General features: G+C 39.1%; 1 protein-coding gene and 1 long non-coding RNA gene across 8 annotated transcripts in view; one reads left to right on the plus strand and one right to left on the minus strand.

Annotated features, from left to right (window-relative positions):
* LOC125630163 (uncharacterized) overlaps positions 1-19,741 on the minus strand; it is a 44,818-nt gene extending 25,077 nt beyond the window's left edge. The window contains exon 1 of the long non-coding RNA XR_007354576.2: positions 19,715-19,741. This is a non-coding gene — a long non-coding RNA (uncharacterized LOC125630163). The remainder of the gene's footprint in view (positions 1-19,714) is intronic.
* OSBPL8 (oxysterol binding protein like 8) overlaps positions 1-22,507 on the plus strand; it is a 194,263-nt gene that overhangs the window by 164,086 nt on the left and 7,670 nt on the right. For all 7 annotated transcript variants that reach the window (XM_048835708.2, XM_048835710.2, XM_048835709.2 and 4 more), the window contains 12 exons: positions 1,069-1,306; positions 2,827-3,011; positions 4,626-4,707; positions 5,390-5,488; positions 9,390-9,486; positions 10,063-10,161; positions 11,799-11,896; positions 12,596-12,685; positions 19,386-19,522; positions 19,963-20,148; positions 21,492-21,579; positions 21,985-22,090. In XM_048835708.2, the coding sequence (XP_048691665.1) occupies positions 1,069-1,306; positions 2,827-3,011; positions 4,626-4,707; positions 5,390-5,488; positions 9,390-9,486; positions 10,063-10,161; positions 11,799-11,896; positions 12,596-12,685; positions 19,386-19,522; positions 19,963-20,148; positions 21,492-21,579; positions 21,985-22,090 (1,505 nt within the window). The remainder of the gene's footprint in view (positions 1-1,068; positions 1,307-2,826; positions 3,012-4,625; positions 4,708-5,389; positions 5,489-9,389; positions 9,487-10,062; positions 10,162-11,798; positions 11,897-12,595; positions 12,686-19,385; positions 19,523-19,962; positions 20,149-21,491; positions 21,580-21,984; positions 22,091-22,507) is intronic.

The following is a 22,507-nucleotide window of genomic DNA, read 5'->3' on the forward strand; positions in this document are numbered from 1 at the left end:
TAGGTAACAGTTTTTTCCATAATTTTCTTATAATTTATCCCCAAATTTTTTCCTTTCCCGCCACATGAATCAGAACTCTAACCTGAGAAAGATGCCACCATATGTGCACCCTGGAGCAGGATGTTAGAATTCTGCCATCTACTCCAGGAAGTGTGCATGAGGATTCTGCTCCCTTACCTTCCTTTTATGGGAGGATCATGTTGTTGCTCATCTCCCCAATGCAGGATGCTGAACATTATATCATTAATGCAGGGGAGTGGGTGAAGGCCTGCATCTGGAGAAATACAGCACTGTTGCCTCTGAGGGGATCCCTTGAGATTAGGGTGAAACTGGGAGGAGGAGGAAGCCTGTTGCGTCAATCCTTGGTTCATGGCCCAATCCATTGTGTGTGTACAGATTATCAAATAAGCCCGTGAGAACTCTTGGAACATGTATTCTCCTCACTCTACTGACTCCTTTCAACCAATATGTATGATCTGCCTCCAACTGGACAGCCAGCTATTACACAGAGAAACATTACTGAGATGGCATTTCATAGAATTCTGCAAAAATCTTCCTTTGGCCTTTCTTTTAAGTTATGCAGTAGCTACTGCACCACTTGACACTTCTGAAATGCAGTTCTCAGCTATGTAAGCTAACTGGACTATAGATCTACCTTTATATGTGCCTATGTATGTATCCTACAAATACAAACAGTTTTTAAAACCCACTAAAAGTAAAAGTGCCATTAGGCAATCAATCATACATATTCTTTATACACAAAATAGTGAGGGTTGTAATGTAAAACCTGTATGAGGATGAAATTGTTGTAGGGTTGGTAATGAACTTCATAGTTCAAAACGAAAGCAAACTAAACAGATTGGTATAAAAGTTTCAAGGAAAGCTGTTCCTTGTGATCCTTTCTTATTGCAGTTGTATTAATTTGACGTGGTTATCAGGTATTGGTATTGACACGGAATGTCCTGCATTAGGTAAGTTCTTGGTTTGAGGATGTTATTCATAGTGGTGCACAATTTGAAGGAGCAGGACAATCACATTTTAGATTCATTTTTTGTTTATTTGTTGTAGATTAAATTATAGTGAAATTGAAAGGCATCACTTTAAAGATCAAGACGTGTACTCAGACAAATCTGATAAGGAAAATGATCATGATCATGATGAGTCTGATAATGATGGCCTAGGGAAAAGTGAAGAAAGTGACACTGACACATCAGAGCGACAGGATGACTCTTATGTTGATCCAGAACCTGTTGATCTTATCAGGGAAACTACCTATATGGAACAGATTCATGAAGAACTTGGAGAGGTAAATAATGTACTCTTAGTAGTAGTCATCTTATTTCCAGATAGCAAATTGACTTAAGAGTTTTAGAAGTCAAATTGAATGTCATTGGAAAGTTGCCTTGCAGTGTAGGATTTAGTACTTTAAGGAGACTTGTGAAAGTGTGACTACTCCCCCTCATGCCCCTATATTTAAGAGATTCCTGTTCACCACTAGTCTTGTGGCTGAGCAAGGGACTTCGGGCAAAAGCTACTGAGATGATTCTTTGGAATACTCCCCAAACTTAAGGGACTGATTTTACATAGAAAGTGCCTCCTGCAGCAGAAGTGGAGTCCAGCTGCTTGTCCTTTCATTATTAGTGATTGGATTACATTAGCTTGGTTTCAAGGCTCTCTTCTCAAGGAAAAGGGCAAGAAACTTCGTTATTAAATGAAGTTAAGAGGCTTCTTCACATTCTAGTTTCCCCCTTAATCAGAGAGGCCAGTAGTCACAAGATTTTCAGGGCTCAGAGATTGCTTTCGTTGCCTTCTATCTTTTAACAAATTTGTTAAGTTGATCTTCACAATGACTCTGACGTACCTTCTTCATGGCAAAGCTCCACCTGTCTGTGATGTCCTGAGCATCTGTGTGATTAAAAAGTAGCAGTCACCATAAAAAAATCACCAGTGCTATTTGAAATGGTAACGCTGAATCTGACTTGTTTGAGCCTCTCTCTTGTGGCTGTTCACTGCTAGAGACTTTTTTTTTTTTAAGCAGCAGCAGGGAATGAACAAGATGTCAGATGATAATTTGTAGCCTACCTTAGTGCTGCAGTTACCGATTTCTGCTCCAAAGATGTTAGAACTTTTTTTAGACAAAACCCGCAACAAGTTTTTTTTGTTTAGTTTTTTTTTTAAATTGGAAATAAGGTAGCTTCTTCTAAAATCCTGTTTTCCTTTCTTGAAACTCTTGAAAAGGGAAATATCTCCCTTTTCTTCTCCTAGTCTAGCAGAGTGTCTTCTGAAGATGTGTAGATGGGAGAGAAAGCATCCTCTTGCTGCTGCTAGAGGAAGGGAGGCATATGGAAGAGTGCAGGACATATCAAAGGGTAGAGGTGAGGGTGAAATGGGCAGATTCTTCTGCAACATTCAAAATGAGAAATTGATTAACGTAACCAATGGCCCCTGGCTGGCACATTCACCGCATGTGAGAGAAAAGGGAAACATATAGTTGATGGCTGGGAAAGGAACAGGCTTCTGACCATGGTCCCATCTAGAGGGCTCTCTTGTTATAAAAAGTAATATAATTATTGTTGCAAACCCAATTCCTAAAAAAATTTCTAGATAGCATATTTGATTTGCTGTGTTAATCAGGTAGCATATATTAAACTTCTCAGAATGCCTCTAACGGGGGTAGTTCCCATACTCCTGCAGGTAGTTGGTTAGCTACCATGTATCTTAAACCTAACTTATTGTTTGTCCTAAATGTGTGTAGTTTTTTTCACAGGCTATGTTGAACTGTTACTGTGTTTCTACTTTTTCATCAACATTTTTTCCTGGTGGAAGGCAGGGGAGGCTTGTCAAACCGAAACAGTGTCGGAGGAGAACAAAAGCCTGATCTGGATGCTGTTGAAACAAGTCCGTCCAGGAATGGACCTCTCCAAGGTTGTACTGCCTACGTTTATCTTGGAACCTCGTTCTTTCTTGGACAAACTCTCTGATTACTACTATCATGCAGACTTCTTGTCTGAGTGAGTTAATTCTTTTCACTTTAAAAATAAATGTTATTAAATAGTGAAATGACTTTGCAAGGTTTTCTATCCATCCCGGTTAAACTGAAGCAGAGAACGCTGAATGTCTGAATGCTCATCTAACAATGTATTAAACACCGTATTGTGGGATTTCCTTGGCTTTTTACTTCCTAAAACTCATAAAATATATCTCAAAGGCAAATTTTCCTGGTCAGAAATTTATGATAACTCTGACAGAGAAATGTGCTTGTCAGTGCTACTAGAAACATAGGATAGGAACCTTTGGAAACTTCTGTTTTCCTATGCTTTAAGAAGTTAAGAGCCAGTTAGTGAAGGCAAAGGGAATTAAATTTCCTAACTATCTACAAAACAATACCATTTAAGTAGTCCAATTAAAGTGTTTTGTTAGCTATATGAGGGCCTAGATCAGTGGTTCTCAACCTATTTACCATTGTGGGTCGTATCCAATACTACCTGTCTAGCCCTGAGGATGTCACATGGGCCACAGGTCTGTGCTGATTGGGCTGCAAGCAGCCTGTGGGCCGCAGGTTGAGAACCACTGGCCTAGATGAATTCACTTGATTTATCTGAGAACCAAAAGGAATAAGAAGGATGTAAAATGGAATGCTTCACTTCAACTTGGAGTCTTGTGAATTTCTAAAGCAGTCTTCCCATATTGGAGAACTGTACAGATAAGATTTTGGGTGCAAGGGCCTAAGTACTATATCTTTGCAATGGCCATTCTGCCCAGAATTGGACATAATTGGCTTTGCAAAAGGAATAGTTTCCCCCGTGACTTTTGGCTTTTAAGTGGGGGAAACACACAATTCTCTCAAGAGCCAACAGTTCTCCAGTCTGTTCTCAAGACTAGATTTTCTTGTTACTTTATTGTTTTGACAAATATTTAATAATAAACACAAAAAGGGCTCTACTTCACCCTACAATCCTAAAATGGGGATTACATCACGTGGATCAATGTCTGGATCAATGTCTGTCTACAGTATTAAGCTATATTAGAAAGGAACAAAAGTCCATAAAGGAAAACAAAATATTTAGTTGAATTTCAAGAATCAAACCAAGCTTTTTGATCATAAAATGAGCATTTTCTTGTATTCAAGAAGCTTATTGGGACTCAGTGTTGCTAACTTTCTCCTTGGACCTCACTAGTCTGACTAGCAGCAATATCTCCCCATCTACAGTAGGAAAAGTTTCCAGTGAGATATTTGGGAAGCAGTCTCTTGGTAATACTGTCAAATCTTTAAGAAGCATGACTTTTTTTTTTTAAAATTTGGCAGCTTCTTGGTCAACTGTATGCCAAAAGACATTATTGATCTTTATTCTGAGTACTTTCTAACTATGTCCATTCAGTTACCAGTGAATCTGATAAAATTATTTGAAACATATGTACTTAAAATATAGGTGTGATTTTAAATTCCCCATGTGTACTCATTCAAAAACTTGTTACAAGATCTATTTTCTGGTCAATAGATAATATATTATAATGTATATCAATGTAAATGATAATATGCTGGTAGTAGATAATAATGGTAGAAGATCTATCATGTGTCTATTTCAATTTTATCTTTAATCCAGTAACTCTGTCATGTTTCATAGGGCTGCTCTTGAAGAGAATGCTTACAATCGTATGAAGAAAGTAGTGAAATGGTATTTGTCAGGATTTTACAAAAAGCCAAAGGTAACCTTTTGCATGTTCCTCTGCTATTAAAGGATGATCTTAATGTTTAATTATTTTAAAAGCAATATATACAAATATGAAGCTGCCTCTTATATTTGGACTCAAGCCATGGTTGAAATGGACTGCATTAATGCACATTTTTGGCAATGAATGTTGCAATATGCATTTTCAGCTAAATTGGGCAGTTCCTATATTCTTGATAGTCATGCTTTCAGTAAGGAACATCAATCTCAGTAGGAAATTACAACCAGGATTAAATAGCAACATTTTTAGTATTTTATACTTGGCCCCCTACTTGCCTCTTAGCACTTCTTCTTTCTAGCAGTGCTGATGGGAGGGGTATTGAATGACACACAGCTTGCCTCTGCTTAATTTCAGACAGAAGGACATGAGTGATTAAACCAGTTCTCCCACAACAGCCCAACTGCTCTATCCCCCATCATAAAATGTACACAGAATAAGAAAGGATCGCTGAAGTACTAATGAGTACCTGTTTCTACTCTTTGTCCCCCAGAATTCATGGGGTTATCTTCAAAGTTGGACTCTCTCTCATACAGTATATTCTAGTGTCCTCTGCTCTTTTTTCCTTTACATTTGATAGTGCTAATTCCATTTTCTGTAAACTGTTTTGCATTTTCTGTGATTGTATTGTCTGATTGAAATCTCCAATGTTTCTGTTCAGGGACTAAAGAAACCATACAATCCTATACTTGGTGAGACTTTCCGCTGCATGTGGATTCATCCCAGGACAAACAGCAAGACTTTCTATATTGCTGAACAGGTATTGGCAAAATAGGTTTTGCTATTAATCTGACTTTTTAATATATGCCAGCAGTTAGTTAATTTTTGCTCTGCTTTGTTGAACAGATAAAATACAGTAACTCCTCACTTAAAGTCGTCCTGGTTAATGTTGTTTCATTGTTACGTTGATGACCAATTAGGGAACATGCTCATTTAAAGTTGTGCAGTGCTCCCTTATAACTTCGTTTGGCAGCTGCCTGCTTTGTCCACTGCTTGCAGGAAGAGCAGCCCGTTGGAGCTAGCTGGTGGGGGCTTGGAACCAGGGTGGACAGGCAGCCCCCCTATCAGCTCCCCGCTCCCCTAAGTTCCGTGTGCAGCAGCTGCCCAGCAGGCTATCAATTGCCAGCAGTTCAGCTGTCCCTCCTGCTGTCCCACTGCCATGTGTTGCTCCTGCCCTCTGCCTTGGAGCTGCTCCTTGGAGCTGCTCCCTGGAGCCTTCTGCTTGCTGTGCCGGGGAGGGGGGGGGGCCGCTAATGTCAGGGTGTCTCCTGCTCCTGTATTCTGCTTACCCCATCTTCCATAGAGCGGGGGGACATGCAACAGGGCTCAGGATGGAGGGAGCTTCCTGGCAGCAGCTGCCATCTCAGCTTGCTGATCTACTTTGATCTACTTTCTACTTTCTGTGGATGAAGGGAAAGCAGTGGATGTATTGTTTCTTGACTTTAGCAAAGCTTTTGACACGGTCTCCCACAGTATTCTTGTCAGCAAGTTAAGGAAGTATGGGCTGGATGAATGCACTATAAGGTGGGTAGAAAGCTGGCTAGATTGTCGGGCTCAACGGGTAGTTATCAATGGCTCCATGTCTAGTTGGCAGCCGGTATCAAGTGGAGTGCCCCAAGGGTCGGTCCTGGGGCCGGTTTTGTTCAATATCTTCATAAATGATCTGGAGGATGGTGTGGATTGCACTCTCAGCAAATTTGCGGATGATACTAAACTGGGAGGAGTGGTAGATACGCTGGAGGGGAGGGATAGGATACAGAAGGACCTAGACAAATTGGAGGATTGGGCCAAAAGAAATCTGATGAGGTTCAATAAGGATAAGTGCAGGATCCTGCACTTAGGACGGAAGAACCCAATGCACAGCTACAGACTAGGGACCGAATGGCTAGGCAGCAGTTCTGCGGAAAAGGACCTAGGGGTGACAGTGGACGAGAAGCTGGATATGAGTCAGCAGTGTGCCCTTGTTGCCCTTTGGGATGTATAAGTAGGGGCATAGCGAGCAGATCGAGGGACGTGATCGTTCCCCTCTATTCGACATTGGTGAGGCCTCATCTGGAGTACTGTGTCCAGTTTTGGGCCCCACACTTCAAGAAGGATGTGGATAAATTGGAGAGAGTCCAGCGAAGGGCAACAAAAATGATTAGGGGTCTGGAACACATGAGTTATGAGGAGAGGCTGAGGGAGCTGGGATTGTTTAGCCTGCAGAAGAGAAGAATGAGGGGGGATTTGATAGCTGCTTTCCACTACCTGAAAGGGGGTTCCAAAGAGGATGGCTCTAGACTGTTCTCAATGGTAGCAGATGACAGAACGAGGAGTAATGGTCTCAAGTTGCAGTGGGGGAGGTTTAGATTGGATATTAGGAAAAACTTTTTCACTAAGAGGGTGGTGAAACACTGGAATGCGTTACCTAGGGAGGTGGTAGAATCTCCTTCCTTAGAGGTTTTTAAGGTCAGGCTTGACAAAGCCCTGGCTGGGATGATTTAACTGGGAATTGGTCCTGCTTCGAGCAGGGGGTTGGACTAGATGACCTTCTGGGGTCCCTTCCAACCCTGATATTCTATGATTCTATGATACTTAAAAAGGCAATGTACTTAGAGGGGGGTCAGTGTACTTAAAGGAGCAATGCGCATTTCTCTCACACATATGGTGTGTGTCTCTGTGTCTGCCATGTTGTCTACCCTCCCTCCATTCCTGCTGCCTTGTAGAATCTGAGGCTACATTAACAACAATGAGTTAACCCTTGCGGGCTCAGGCAATTGCTAGTTTATCATTTAGCAGTAAGATATTCCCTAGGAAATAGCCCACCTCTGACTTCACCACCTCAACCAAGCTTCACAATCATCCTCGCTGTGTACCAGTATTAAATTGTTTGTTTAAAACTTATACTCTGTGTGTGTGTGTATATATGTATGTATATATATATATATATATAAAATTTAAAAAAAATTGTCTTTTGTCTGGTGAAAAAAATTTCCCTAGAACCTAACCCCCCCTATTTACATTAATTCTTATGAGGAAATTGGATTCACTTAACGTCGTTTCACGTAAAGTCGCATTTTTCAGGAACATAACTACAACGTTAAGCGAGGAGTTACTGTAACAATATTCTGTGTAGTCATAGTTACCCCAATTTGGCAAGGTACTTAACATTTCTGAGTAGTCCCAGGGCTCCTTAATACTGGCTCAGTATCTTGCTGAATCTGAACCAGTATTTAAGAAATGATTTGATGTCTTTGTTTGAATGTCTATTTGCTTAGGGGAATGGCTGCTACATGAATTACTAAGTGTCTGAACACTACATCAAGAGCAGATGCTGATTTTGGGAGTGGAGGGACAAAGTTTCACTCATTCAAATAATAGTGTTTCTTAGGCCATCTTCTCAGGGAAGTCAGTGTTAGTCTCCTATAAGGGCTCTGCGGCAGTATCATGGAGGAGAAAAAGGGTTATTCACCAGCAATAAGTTTTGTCTGTGAATGTAATACTGTCATGTTGATCCTCTGTCTCAGAGCCAAGCCACAAATAGTGTTTCTAAAGGCACAGAGGGGAACTAAGGGATGGGTAGAAGAACTGGTATATTTGTACCCTTGACCTATGTAGTGTTGGGATTGAGGAATTGTGCACATATTCCTACCTGCTACTCAAAAATAGTTCATTGGCCATGTGGGTAGGCACCCATCTCTTACAGTGGGGCTGTAGCGAGACACTACTATTAAGTAACCTCTAATCTACTAGCTTCTCTTTCTGAAAAATAAAAATAACATGGCAACTAGCTCTGGAACTTGGCAGAGGAGGCAGTAAAACAACTGCAGCCAGTAGGCCAGGAAAATCCAAGCATATGGTACTTCTGGTCCAAGCTGAGGTGGAAAACCTGGGAATTAGGACACTCCGACCAGGCAAATGCATGCTTCCAGCTAGTGAGACAATTCATGTGTTCTAGGGTTTGAGATTAATTATTAAAGGGTAGTGGTGCTTGCAAGGGACAAACAGTGCTAAGTACATGAAAAGTATACAAGAAGTTCTGCAGACAACCTTGATCTTTAATGGTACTCTGGATTTTTACTAGACATAGGTGGTTATACAAGAGATTTCTTAAAGATAATATTTGAGACACTTATTTTTGTAATAGTCTATCATTTGAAGTTTTCTAGTTACACCTTGAATTCAGTAAGGATGTTGACTTTGTTTGATCAGAGTATATCTTTAAATATGTCTTGACTTCTGTCTATAAAAATTTCCTATAGATGGCTTTCTTTGGATTTTAAATCATGTGCACTTTTGATATGTGCTTTCTGTAGCTTACTTAGGGCTTGTCTACACTACCCGCCAGATCGGCGGGCTGCGATTGATCCAGTGGGGTTCGATTTATCACGTCTAGTCTAGACGTGATAAATCAACCGTTGAGCGCTCTCCCGTCGACTCCGGTACTCCACCACAACGAGGAGCGCAAACGGAGTCAACAGGAGAGCGTCAGCTGTCGACTTACTGCAGTGAAGACACCGCGGTAAGTAGATCTGAGTACATCAACTTCAGCTACGCTATTCATGCAGCTGAAGTTACATAACTTAGATTGACCCCGTGCGGTAGTGTAGATCAGTCCTTATTAGAACAAGAATTATTGCAACACTTCAACTGCTTGTGTTCAACTTTGTTGCATTCAACAGGTGTCTCATCACCCCCCAGTATCTGCCTTCTATGTTAGCAACCGAAAGGATGGATTTTGCCTTAGTGGTAGTATCCTGGCCAAATCCAAGTTCTATGGTAAGTTCTTTATGCTTTTTTATATACAGTGGAGACCTGATTATCCAATCTAATAGGGACCAGATCGGATAACCAAAAATCCAGATAAACCAGAGAATGGGTGGCTGGGACTCCCACTGCAAGCCCTGGGTGGCTAGTGGTTCGGTAAATATGGAGTGACAGATAATGGAGGCTCGGTTAAACTGGGTTCTACTGTATTATTACACAAGGAATCCATAAAAAGTTGGAAATGCAATTAGATGTTTTTATTAAATAAATGCAAGGAGTGCCTAAAATTCTAAGGATTATTTAAACAAAGAAACTGTGCTTTAAAAACTTTATTTACAAACCATTAAGAATCAAGTCACTTATTGGCATCTTCTTCTTCCAAATAGAAGTGCTCTATTAATGGCTTTGGTATAGATGCTATATTTTGTAAAGGGGATGCTCTACAGCATACGGGCTTCAGTATAAGGACAGAATGCAACAGAGGATGACCCAGTCTCTTCAATCTATTGCTCACTTACTGGGAAATGCTGCCTATTGTCCATTGGTTTTGAAAAATACATAGTGTAATTTGGTTTCCTTGTCTTTCAGGGAATTCATTATCTGCCATATTGGATGGAGACGGTCGACTAATGTTCCTAAATAGGGGAGAAGATTATGTAATGACCATGCCATATGCACATTGTAAAGGTAGATTTTTCCCCTTATTCAGAAGGTGGAAATGTTACAAAATTAGATGTTATCATAAGCTGTGGATAGGCTTGAGTTAGAGAGAACCTACTCTAAAGTGAAGTTGTCTGAACACACAAAACATTATTATATGCAGGTTCTTCCAGACCTGACGAAGAGCTCTCTGTGGCTTGAAAGCTTGTCTCTCTCAGCAGCAGAAGAAATTGGTCCAATAAAAGATACTAACTCATTCACCTTGTCTCTCATGCATAACATTGACGGTTCTCTAATTCTATGCTTCCACATCTGTTAGTAGAGCAAGTACATCTGTGTGGAGGGTCTCCTAGTTCGTGCTGTATTTTTGTTGTGGTAAATTTTGAAGAAAATCATGTGACTTTAATGACAAAAATATATAAAGCCACCTGCAATTGCAGTAAAAGTAATTAATGAAGTCAAGGGCTTGGGCCTATTTTTTTTTTTAATTTTCTTTTTTAAGGAACAAACCAATCAAAATGCACCATTGCTTCCTGCTGGAGATCTTAATATTTTAAACCAGTTTTTAAAAAGGGGTACCTAATTACTATTCTGCTTTTTACCCTCTTCTAGATTTTATTTCTTAACTTGGTCTTATCAGGGAACATAAGAAATTATACTTCTTACCCAACCATATGTACAAAAATGTGCTCACACACCATCTTAATTCAGCCAGATTTCACTTCATTCTTTCACTGTTAAACCAGCCCTTGAGCTTGTGATCACAAGATACACTGCAGTGCAGCACTGGGGCAAGGGGAGGGAGCGGATGCTGTTCTTCAGCTTAAATATTGAACTGGTGGTTTAGCTGCCTAGCTGGAAGTAAAAGATCCCTTTGAGACTCCCCAAAATAGTGGAGGATGAACCATTTGTCATGGCTAACATTGTCAATTAATTTAAAAATGTCGGTGTTCCATTAGTGAATGTCAAAAAGTCTAATAGCCAAGGGTGTATATATGATATGAGTACAGTGGGCTATTTATTGTCCATTTGCCTGTAATCGTTTCACTCTCTGAGAAGTGAGTGCTTTTTATGAAGCTATTTGGACAGGTGCTGGGTGTTGTGGTGATGAGAAACAGTACAAAACACTTACATTCAAATGGGACTAATTTTAACCCAATTTGCTGTTTATTCCAATACATATATTCTCTGGCAGAGACTGGACAAGTGTCTGCCCCAAATGCTGCCACTTCCATGTAAGACGTTGCATTGTAGCCGAATAGTGTAAACAGAATTAACTCCAGTTAGCTGGATTTTGGAAATCTTAGCTATGCTCGTCTCACTTCTTTCCAGATTTTTTAAAATTTATTTCATGCCAGAAAGGGAAGAACTTTTGTGTAGTTCTGTGACAAACAGATATAAAATATATTATGTAATGTATCAGCATCCACAGAGTAAAGGGCTGCACATACTCATGATTAGGAGACATCCCCTGAAGAGAAGATAAACTGGCTCTCTTGGCTATCCCTTTTTCCACCTGGCACCAATAAACATTCATTCTAAGGTTTTTTTTACAAGAATTTAGTGCTCATGTGTATCTTGCTCAGTTATCAATAAAAAGCAACTGGGCATTATAGGGGAACTCTGTTTGCATGTTATGTAACACAAATTATGTTTTCCTGCAGGAATTCTTTATGGCACAATGACTTTAGAGCTTGGGGGAACTGTCAACATTGCATGTGAGAAAACTGGATACAGTGCAACAATTGAATTCAAACTAAAGGTAAGAGGGCTCTGTATGTGGGCACGAGGGGAATTAAGAAAAATGGATGTAGCTCTTACCAGGTCACTATTCAGATTTTCAGAGTTGGTATTGATTTAACTCTTTTCTTGGAAAATGTATAGTTTCTTTATGCTAATTGCTGTATATCAAGCTATGTTAATCAAACTAATCACAACAAAGTGACTGTGGTACTAAAAGGAACAGTATCATTAATATCTACATTGATCATTAGATAGAATACTCTTCTGGGTCCAAAGGTCAGGAATTGGGCCCTTTGCTGGGACTTGGGCCCTGACCTTAGCAGTGCACCATCACACTGATACAGTGCTGTTAGGCTCGTCCAACGGATGACACTTTGGTTTAAATATCTCAAAACCCTTTCTCTCTGTCCAGGTAAAATTCAAGGGTTGTCCGACCCTCTTTAGATCAGTCAGGGATCATGTCACGTTTTGACCAATAGTCCTTATGTTAATAAAACTGTTTCAGCATAGCTTTTGAGAAATGATGGGATGACTGAACAAGATGTCATGGGCTCAGCTTTAACCCATGGATTAAATAGCTATGCTATGGGTTATTTTAAAGTAATTTTGGCTGTCACACCAGAGATTTCGTAACTATATGTTTTTGTCCTAATGTTTGACTTTGCTAATTTTTTTAGTGAGAGATAATGTTAGAGTATTTTTCTTTTTTGTTTTGTAGCCATTTTTGGGCAACAATGACAGTGTTAATCAAATATCAGGGAAAATTAAACTGGGCAAAGAAGTTCTGGCTACTTTGGAGGGCCATTGGGTAAGTAGTGAATGTGTCTATAAAATAAACTATTCCTGTTTTGCTAGTAATGTCAAATAAATAGCACTCTCCCTTCAAATTTGTTTTAAATTCACCTACATATAAAGCTACTTCATTCTGGCTGTAAACACTGGCACTTGAAAAGATGCAGCTCATGATAATAGATATCTTACTATATATATTCAGCTCTCAGGAATGACTCTGGAATCTAGATAATGCTGATTTTAAATGACCCTCTTGTTTTCGTTATTTTGTGTACTCCTGAAAGGTGCAGAGTTGGACAAAAAGGGTGGCAGTGCATTTGTGAGTGACATACAGTGTTCATGGAAAAAAAAATCAGTGGCATATATGGCACGTACACAAAGACATAATATATATCCATATATAATGTAATACAAACTAAATGAACTAAAATGGGGGTGGGAGCGGAAAGGGAATTGAGGTAAGAGCCTGGCATGGAGTGGCATGGGGACTCTGAAAGGAGAAACTGAGGCAGACACAACTGTTGTGCTGTGGCCTGCTGCAGGAGGGCGCTCCAGACAGGGTCATCCTATCACAGATAGCTAGTAGGGACTCTGGTAAGTGGTCAGCTTTCAAAAAATATATATGGGCTGTCAAATGACTAAAAAAAACTCACAATTAATGGCAAGATTAAAAAGAGTTGTGATTAATTGCAGTTTTAATCGCACTGTTAATAATAGAATACCAAATTTAATTTATTGTAAATATTTTGGATGTTTTTCTACATTTTCAAATATATTGATTTCAGTTACAACACATAATACAAAGTGTACAGTGCTCACTTTATATTACCGTATATACTCGTTCATAAGCCGAATATTTTTCGTAAAAAAGTGACGCATCAAAGAGCAGGGGTCGGCTTATAAACAGGTCTACACCAAAATTTGATGATTTTAAACTCTATGAAATCATTGAATTGAATATCTAATACGTTGTCGTTTTGTTTACCTGGAGCCACTTCCCACAGCTCCCATTGGCTCGGAATGGCAAACTGCGGCCACTGGGAACTGAGGAGCTCTGTGCCTGCGAACACTCCCTGACGGGCCGGGAGCTGAAGTTTGCCAACCCCTGAAATATAGGGTCGGCTTATGAAAGGGTTATACAGTTTTTACCATCTTTACTTATCCATCTTGGTGGGGGGGGTCGGCTTATAAACAAATCGGCTTTTGATCAAGTATATACGGTACTATTTTTTATTACAAATATTTGCATTGTAAAAAAAGATAAACAAAAGAAATAATATTTTTCGATTCACCTTATACAAGTACTTTGCTTGATCCGTGGTCTTATAGTGATCGTGAAACCCTGTAAGCATACTCTGTCGTGACTGGCAGGATTCATTTGCTATTGGTGGGTTATTTGTAGCACAAGAACTGGAGGCGAAAGCACATAGGCGGTACTGCAAACTTGGTATTGGAACCAGCTACAGATAACTGTCTTTTTATCCAGAGAACCATCCAGAAGTTTTTTACAAATAAACTTCCTATTCAAAAGACCTGACCTTCTGCTGCTTTGCGCCGTTAATTTTTGCTGATATTTAATCACTCCAGATCATGAGAACACAGTAGAACTGTGCCAGTGTCCACTAAATGATGAAGTACAGTATGTGAAGAGGGTCAGAACAAAGGTGTGCGATTAATTCTTGTGGGGAAAAAAATGCATTGATTTGTTTTGTGTTAATCGCTTGTGTTAACTGGGTTTGACAGCCATAAAAAAATAATTCTATATTTGTAATTTGCACTTTCATAATAAAGAGATTGCACTAGAGTATTTGTATGAGATTAATTGAAAAATACTATTTATTTTGTTTCTTTTTCACAGTGCAAATATTTGTAACAAAAAATAATAATATAAATTAAGCACTGTACATTGTATTCATAAACTAGGGAAATGCAACCAAATGGAGCTACCATAAAGTGGGTGCAAAACTGGTTGGAAAACCGTTCCCAGAGAGTAGTTATCAGTGGTTCACAGTCAAGCTGGGAAGGGCATAACAAATGGGGTCCCTCAGGGATCAGTTCTGGGTCCAGTTCTGTTCAATATCTTCATTAATGATTTAGATAATGGCATAGAGAGTACATGTATAAAGTTTGTGGACAATACCAAGCTGGGAGGGGTTGGAGGACAGGATTAAAATTCAAACTGATCTGAACAAACTAGAGAAAAAATATATATGGGCTGTCAAATGACTAAAAAAAACTCGCAATTAATGGCAAGATTAAAAAGAGTTGTGATTAATTGCAGTTTTAATCGCACTGCTAATAATAGAATACCAATTTTAATTTATTATAAATTTTATTATTTATTATTATTTATTATTATATATATTATTATTATATATTATTTATTATTATTTATTATTATAAATTTTTATTATAAATATTTTGGATGTTTTTCTACATTTTCAAAAATTTTACCTAGGGAGGTGGTAGAATCTCCTTCCTTAGAGGTTTTTAAGGTCAGGCTTGACAAAGCCCTGGCTGGGATGATTTAACTGGGAATTGGTCCTGCTTTGAGCAGGGGGTTGGACTAGATGACCTTCTGGGGTCCCTTCCAACCCTGATATTCTATGATTCTATGATTCTATGAAATGGTCTGAAGTAAATAGGATGAAATTCAATAATCACAAATGCAAAGTACTCCATTTAGGACGGAGCAATCAGTTGCACACACAAAAAATGGGAAATGACTGCCTAGGAAGGTGTACTGCGGAACGGAATCTGGGGGTCATAGTGGATCACAAGATTAAATATGAGTCAACAGTGTAACACTGTTGCAAAAAAGCGAACATCATTCTGCGATGTATTAGCAGGAGTGTTGTAAGCAAGACACGAGAAGTAATTCTTCCGCTGTACTCCTAGCTGATTAGGCCTCAACTGGGGTATTGTGTCCAGTTCTAGGCACCACATTCAGGAAAGATGTGAACAAATTGGAGAAAGTCCAGAGAAGAGCAACAAAAATGATTAAAGGTCTAGAAAACTTGACCTATGAGGGAAGATTGAAAGAATTGGGTTTGTTTAGTCTGGAGAAGAGAAGATGGAGAGGGGACATAACAGTTTTTAAGCACATAAAAGTTTGTTACAAGGAGGAAGGAGAAGAATTGTTCTTCTTAACCTTCGAGGATAGGACAAGAAGCAATGGGCGTAACTTGTAGCAAGGGAGGTTTAAGTTGGACATTAGGAAAAATTTCCTAACTGTCAGCATGGTTAAGCACTGGAATAAATTTTCTAGGAAGGTTGTGGAATCTCCATCATTAGAGAGTTTTAAGAGTAGGTTAGACAAACACCGATCAGGAATGGTCTAGATAATACTTAGTCCTGCCATGAGTGCAGGGGACTAAATTAGGTGACCTCTTGAGGACCCTTCTAGTCTTATGATTCTGTGTTGTAATTGAAATCAGTATATTTGAAAATGTAGAAAAACATCCAAAAATATTTATAATAAATTTAAATTGGTATTCTATTATTGTTTAACAGTGCAATTAATCACGACTATTTTTTAATCGAGTTCATTTGTTTTGCTTTATAGCTTGTGTTAACTGCGATTAATTGACGGCCCTATATGTACAAAATATACACACACATATATAATATATGTATATATTATAAAATGAATCTAGTTGCCTGCTTTTGTACAGAGATTCTAGTATTTTATTTCTAAAGGGATTGGAATAATTATTTTTAAAAGTTATTTGCAAAGCCACTGTATATAATTTTAAAAAACCACTTACCCAAAGTCCTGTGGGCCACTTGTACATTAATGTAATGTAATGGCTGTAATTTCGTAGATGGATTTCTTCTGCAACATCAAAAGAATATGGCTTTGGGAAAGCTCAGATGAGAGGTGGGAAGGAAATCCTAGGAGCTTCTAAACTAAAAATAGGACTAATGCTCTTCTAGTCTTGTCCTTTTGGACATTAGCACATACCAGTGTCTTTTATTTAAGAAATAATATTTGCAGTTCACCATTTAAAATTCCAAACTTTGTCTAAACCAACAGGGTATCTAATTTTTTTCAGCTTAACATAATTTTTCTTTTCATTTAGATATTCAACCAAAACTGCTTAACTATATTGTAGAGTATAAGGCTTAATCTTAAATGAGTACAGGATCTGTCGCACGGCCCTGTTAGGTAGCTTAAACCTACATTTTAGGCTTAATGGGTTTTCAGGTGTGTGTATTACAGGATTATAGGCGTCCAAAATATTAATATGAAAAATGTTTTCATTGTTTTAAAACTGAACTGAGAACAGTTTTTTGAGAGGTAAGTGGGGATTTAAAATATTCCTCTACTGTGTTGAGAACACAATAACATTATGCCAACATATTAGTACCAGATAGTGACAAGATTTTTAGTCTCCCCAGTCAAAATACAAAAATTAAAGACAGCATAAATATTGCAAAATAAACTAGATGTTTAAAATACTAAATTCTAGTGCAATAATCTATGGTAGTGCTAAAACCTAATATGAAACTTTTTCAAATCTCTTACGTAGATCTTGAAGGGTACAAGGCACAATCTTCATTTAATGCTTAGGGTATAACTTTTTAAGAGTTTTTTTAAAAAAATCTCTAATATTTGAAGAGCTCTTTTTTTAATACCACACAGTTTTTTCAAACAACTCATCACAAAAGATTGCTTGGCCCAGGCAGCTGGAAAGGAGGAGATTGCATACTTGGGATTTTTGTGTACTGCAAGATGCTCTTCAATGTTACTCATCAAAATTTTTTTTAATTATTAACCAAAACTCTGTACAAAAGTAGCATGTGCTCAGACTACTTCTTCTTCTTTATAATAAATGTTCTAGCTTCTCTAAAATACAGAATTTAACGCACAAAAATAATCCAACCTGCCACAATGGTATAAAAACACTCCCAAACTCATCAGAAACAAATAACGCTAAGCAGAACCCAGCTGCACCCCATTCTCTGAGAGCAGGTCTATGAATAAATAGATAAGTTCAGGTCAAAATTGTAGAGAATAGGGGAAATATCTGTATTATTTTTTTATGAATATCTCTCGTTCCTTAGCGTACCTGCTTGAGTCATAATCAGAGTCTCCCCCAGAAACTCAGAAAGTAACATAGGCCAAAATGTATGCTGAGATTTTTGCATTATTCTGACACAGATCTGCTTTGAAGAATGTAGACAATCAGGTCTGAATCTGAACAGTTTTCCAATAAACTGATTTTAAAGCAAAAACTGCCATTGTTCTAAACGTTCTACTGCAGGGGTGGACAAACTTTTTGCCCGAGGGCCACATATGGGTATGGAAATTGTATGGCGGGCCATGAATGGTCACAAAATTGGGGTTGGGGTGCAGGAGGGGGTGAGGGCTCTGGCTTGGGGTGCAGGCTCTGCAGTGGGACCAGAAATTAGGAGTTCAGGGTGCAGGAGGGGGCTCTGGTCTGGGGCAGGGGGTTGGGGCACGGGGGGGATGAGGGCTCTAGGTGGGGGTGCAGGCTCTGGGGATGAGAGCTTTGGGATGCAGGAGGGTGCTCCAAACTGGGACCGAGGGGTTCGGAGGGCGGGAGGGGGATCAGGGCTGGGGCAGGGGATTGGGGTGCAGGAGGAGGTCAGGGGTGCAGGCTCTGGATGGTGCTTACCTCAAGCAGCTCCCAGAAGCAGTGGCATGTCCCTCCTATGGGGAGGCATGGCCAGGCAGCTCTGCGTGCTGCCCTTTCCGCCAGCACTGCCCCTGCAGCTCCCATTGGCTGCGGTTCCTGGCCAATGGGAGCTGCGGGGGCACCGGCAATGTTCCGAGCCTCCTGGTTGCCCCTGCACATAGGAGCCAGAGGGGGGGACATGCCGCTCCTTCTGGGAGCTGCATGGAGCCACGCCACGCTCCCCGGCTGGAGCGGGGTAAGCCTCAGATCCTGCTCCCGGGCGGGAGCTCGAGAGCCAGATTAAAACATCTGAAGGGCTGGATGCAGCCCATGGGCCATAGTTTCTCCATCCCTGTTCTACTGTCTGAATTCAAGCTGAGACAATCTGAATTAATCAAACTTTATACTAATCAGGACAGTCACCCTGCTTGAGAACTCTTTGACATTAGAGTCTCTTCCATCACATCACAACTACTGCATATGATTTCAAGAACACTCTATGCTTCTGCCAGTGAGATTCAGAATATGATCTCTACCACTGGTGTTTTAGCCTCATTCCTTTCCACTTCCTTGGTAACAATCAAATACTTCAAATACTAATATTTATAAGTAGAAAAGTAGAAAATCCATTAAATCAGTTTCTTTGAAATTTAAATAGTCCTGTCAAGTCAAATTTATCCCCAAATGTAGCTTTTTGTAGGAATGTGCTTTTACATAATTTAAGAATATTAAAAATGTTTCCATAAACTTATTTTCCAATTGAAAGTTTAACAAGAATATGGCAGTGAAATATACTGCAGCATTGTGCTGTGTAGTGCATTAGAACCTGACTGAAATTGCCTCACACATTTAATAATCTAAGTTAGTAGTAGTAGCAGAGACAAGGAAATCTGTTTTTGAGCTATGACTTTTGAGCATTCCCAGCCAGGTGCGTCAAAAGGGAATAACAAAGTCTTCATTTGCAAAAAGTTCTGTATCCAGGGTCTCTGTTCCTCAGATTTGTTCTTGCTGGCTTTATTTAAGGCTGCTACAATTTTTGGTAACTAAAGTCATTAAAAATGTTGAACTTTATAGGACAGTGAAATTATTATTAGCGACAAAAAGACAGACATTTCAGAGACCTTCTGGAATCCAACATCTGAGATCAAGCAGCGCAGATTAACAAGATACACAGTGAAATTTGATGAGCAAGATGGCTTTGAGTCAGAGAAGTAAGTTCATGAACTATTAGCTCCTGGTCTTTTAGTTAATTACATAAAGAAGAGTATATATGCTGTTTGACAAATAAAATATGGAAGAGAGCATGACCTACTGTTAAAGCATAAGATTTGGAGATGGTGATCTGGATTTTAATTCTGATTATCCTGAAAACTTATTTTTGTGAATCTGAGCAAGTCACTTACCTTCTCTGTGCTTCAGATTCCCAGTCTGTAAAATGGAGAGAAATAACACCTTTAAATGCAACCTTATTTACAGAAGTTCCAATGTAGGAAAACGTAAATAAAATAAAACTAGCAAACACAATAATGCAGTAAATAGTAACTTTATAAATTGATCATCAATCTCATTTTACCTCTGTCAAAGCAATATTTGTAGTTATTTCTGTCATCCTGATTTTGATTCTTTCACCCTTACTACATTACTTTGCTAGACTTTGGCAACAGGTGACTCGAGCTATAACCAACAAAGATCAGACAGAAGCTACTAATGAGAAATGTGTTCTGGAGGATGCTCAGAGAAAAGCCGCCAAAGAAAGGAAACTGAAGGGTGAAGAGTGGACCTGCAAACTGTTTGAACAGGATTCAATCACCGGAGAATGGCACTACAAATATGCAGAGTGAGTGGTGGAGTGTTTTGCTTACAGTTTAAACTATTCTACATATTTAAAGGAGTTGTTACGTAGAGAAAACTTGTTTTATAGTGTCAGGATTGAAAGAACATGAAAATGTGGATGAGTCCACACTTGTCCAAGTGGTAATGAGTAGTCTTATATCTCTATTCACCTAAAGCCATTTCCACACTACAACATTAAACTTAATGTATAAACTTGCATGGGGTTGGCTTTGGATGTAGTTAGTGTCTACAAAAAGACATGGCTGATGCTCAGTTAAGTAACTGTACTGGATAGTAGTAATTTGCTGCTAAGAGGGTCAGACTGGCTCTTGTTTTTTCTTCTTACAACTAGTTCAGCGTGCTTTTTTGACAAGACCCCCTACTTGGGTCCACACAGCTCTGTTCTCCTGACAAGTGTGACACACACTGAATAGCTCACTGTTAAAGGCTTATATTGGTGCTATGCATCAGAAGGTGGAGGTGTAACTCTGCAAGTATACAAACAAATGTGAAACTTGAGTCCAGTCTTGGCACTGATCCACATCCTCAATTCCCACTGACTTCCAAGCAGTTCAGCAAGAAGAGCAATGGCAGAATTGAGCCTTTTACCAGTAGCAGTTACCACAGAATCAGCATGCAAAGTCTTCTGTTCCTTTTTCAATTGAAGTATTAATTTGTACTAAAAAGGGGGAAAAGTAAAATATTGAGGGATATTATTCCCATATAAGAATGTAGTAGGCCTGAAATCAATGTTATATCTAGCTTTGTGCTGACAGTTGGTTCCAGAGCTATATACCTTACTGTAAACTCTATCGTACATAACAAATTTTCACAACTGACAAAAATAGCCTTAAAACTTTCTACACTCCATATAAACCAGTGTTTTTCCTTGTCTTGCACTTTCAAAGAGACAAAGCAACAAGATTTTTTTCCCCCGGTTCCAGAATGTGGTATGTTTATGTAACATGTCAGGAAATCTTTAAATATCTTTTGTTATGTTACTGGCATAACAAAAAGGCTATCAAAATTGAGTGATACTCTGGCAGGCATTCTCAATAGCCAGGGTAGGGATTGACCTGTGCATGGAGTCTGAGTTATCATATCATCTTTGGGTGTATATTCCTTCCAAGTCCGAGCTGAGGCACATCAACAGGGTAATATGTGGAGGCTTACATCACTTATGCCTGTTCTCTACTCCTCTTGTGAGGAGTTCTGAATCTTTTGAATGTCATACTGGCACCTTTCTCTCAAAATATTTGCTTGAAAGCTTTCCTCAACTTAACAGGAAAATGAAAATGCCTCTGATTTGTTATACAGTAACACTGTGTTCATTCTGCTTCTGTGTAGAACCAGACCATGGGATCCACTGAATGATATGATACAGTTTGAAAAAGATGGTGCCATCCAAACAAAAGTCAGGCATCGGACACCAATGGTACGTTCTGGCTTTGTAATTGTTCTCAATAAACAGTGAGGTCAGACACTTGCAAATATCAAGTTATAAATCTAGAATTCACCAAAGCACTAGCGTGGTTCTTCACCCGTGTCCTACAAAGGTGTAGTCCAGTCAGTCCCAGCCTCTCACTCTCCTGCTGTTCGCTATGTAGGAAAACTGACATAATTGGATAGGTATTGAAAGTTATGTTACCTTAATTCCACTTACAAAAAACATCCACACTTGTTTTAATTAATCTAATGTAAACCCTCCAAAACCTCTAGGATATTGTTTTCAAATATTAACTCAGGCTTCTAACACACAGCCATTATTATAATAAACCAACAGCTTTTTCACCAGAATGTTTGATTCTGTGCAGATAAGTATTTCGGTTGTGAATTGCAGGTTAGTGTTCCAAAAATAAAACGAAAGCCAACCAGTCAGTCGAAGAAAGGAGAGTGTGGATTCTCTTCCCCAGAACCTGATAACCAGGACTCCTCGGGAAGTGAAGGTAGGATAAGCTGCATCTGTTCAGCAAATTGCGTTGTTTTTCTGTTCAGTTAGACGGAGCACTGCTACAGTACAGTCATGCATTTACTTTCCTATTCTTTATTATCCCAAGATATTTGTGGTATAAAATAACTATTGGAATATGATAAGTTACAGTACTAGTGGATTACTGTGTGCCTTCATAGAAATACAAAAAATGCATAGCACAAGAAAAGCAGGTAGCCCATGGTATTAGTAGCGAGATATCTGAAACTTTCTTACATTTTATAAACATAGGGCTGTAATTTAAGTAGGCTTTACTACTTTATATAGTTAGTATTTGTGGTACAACTACTGTGTTCGTTCACTTGTTAAAAAAAGAATTAGTCTCTATATTAAGAAAGCAGGTGTTTAAATATATAGCTCATTAGGTTTATAT

Source organism: Caretta caretta, chromosome 1 (genome assembly GCF_965140235.1).
Source record: "Caretta caretta isolate rCarCar2 chromosome 1, rCarCar1.hap1, whole genome shotgun sequence".
Classification (NCBI taxonomy): domain Eukaryota; kingdom Metazoa; phylum Chordata; order Testudines; family Cheloniidae; genus Caretta; species Caretta caretta.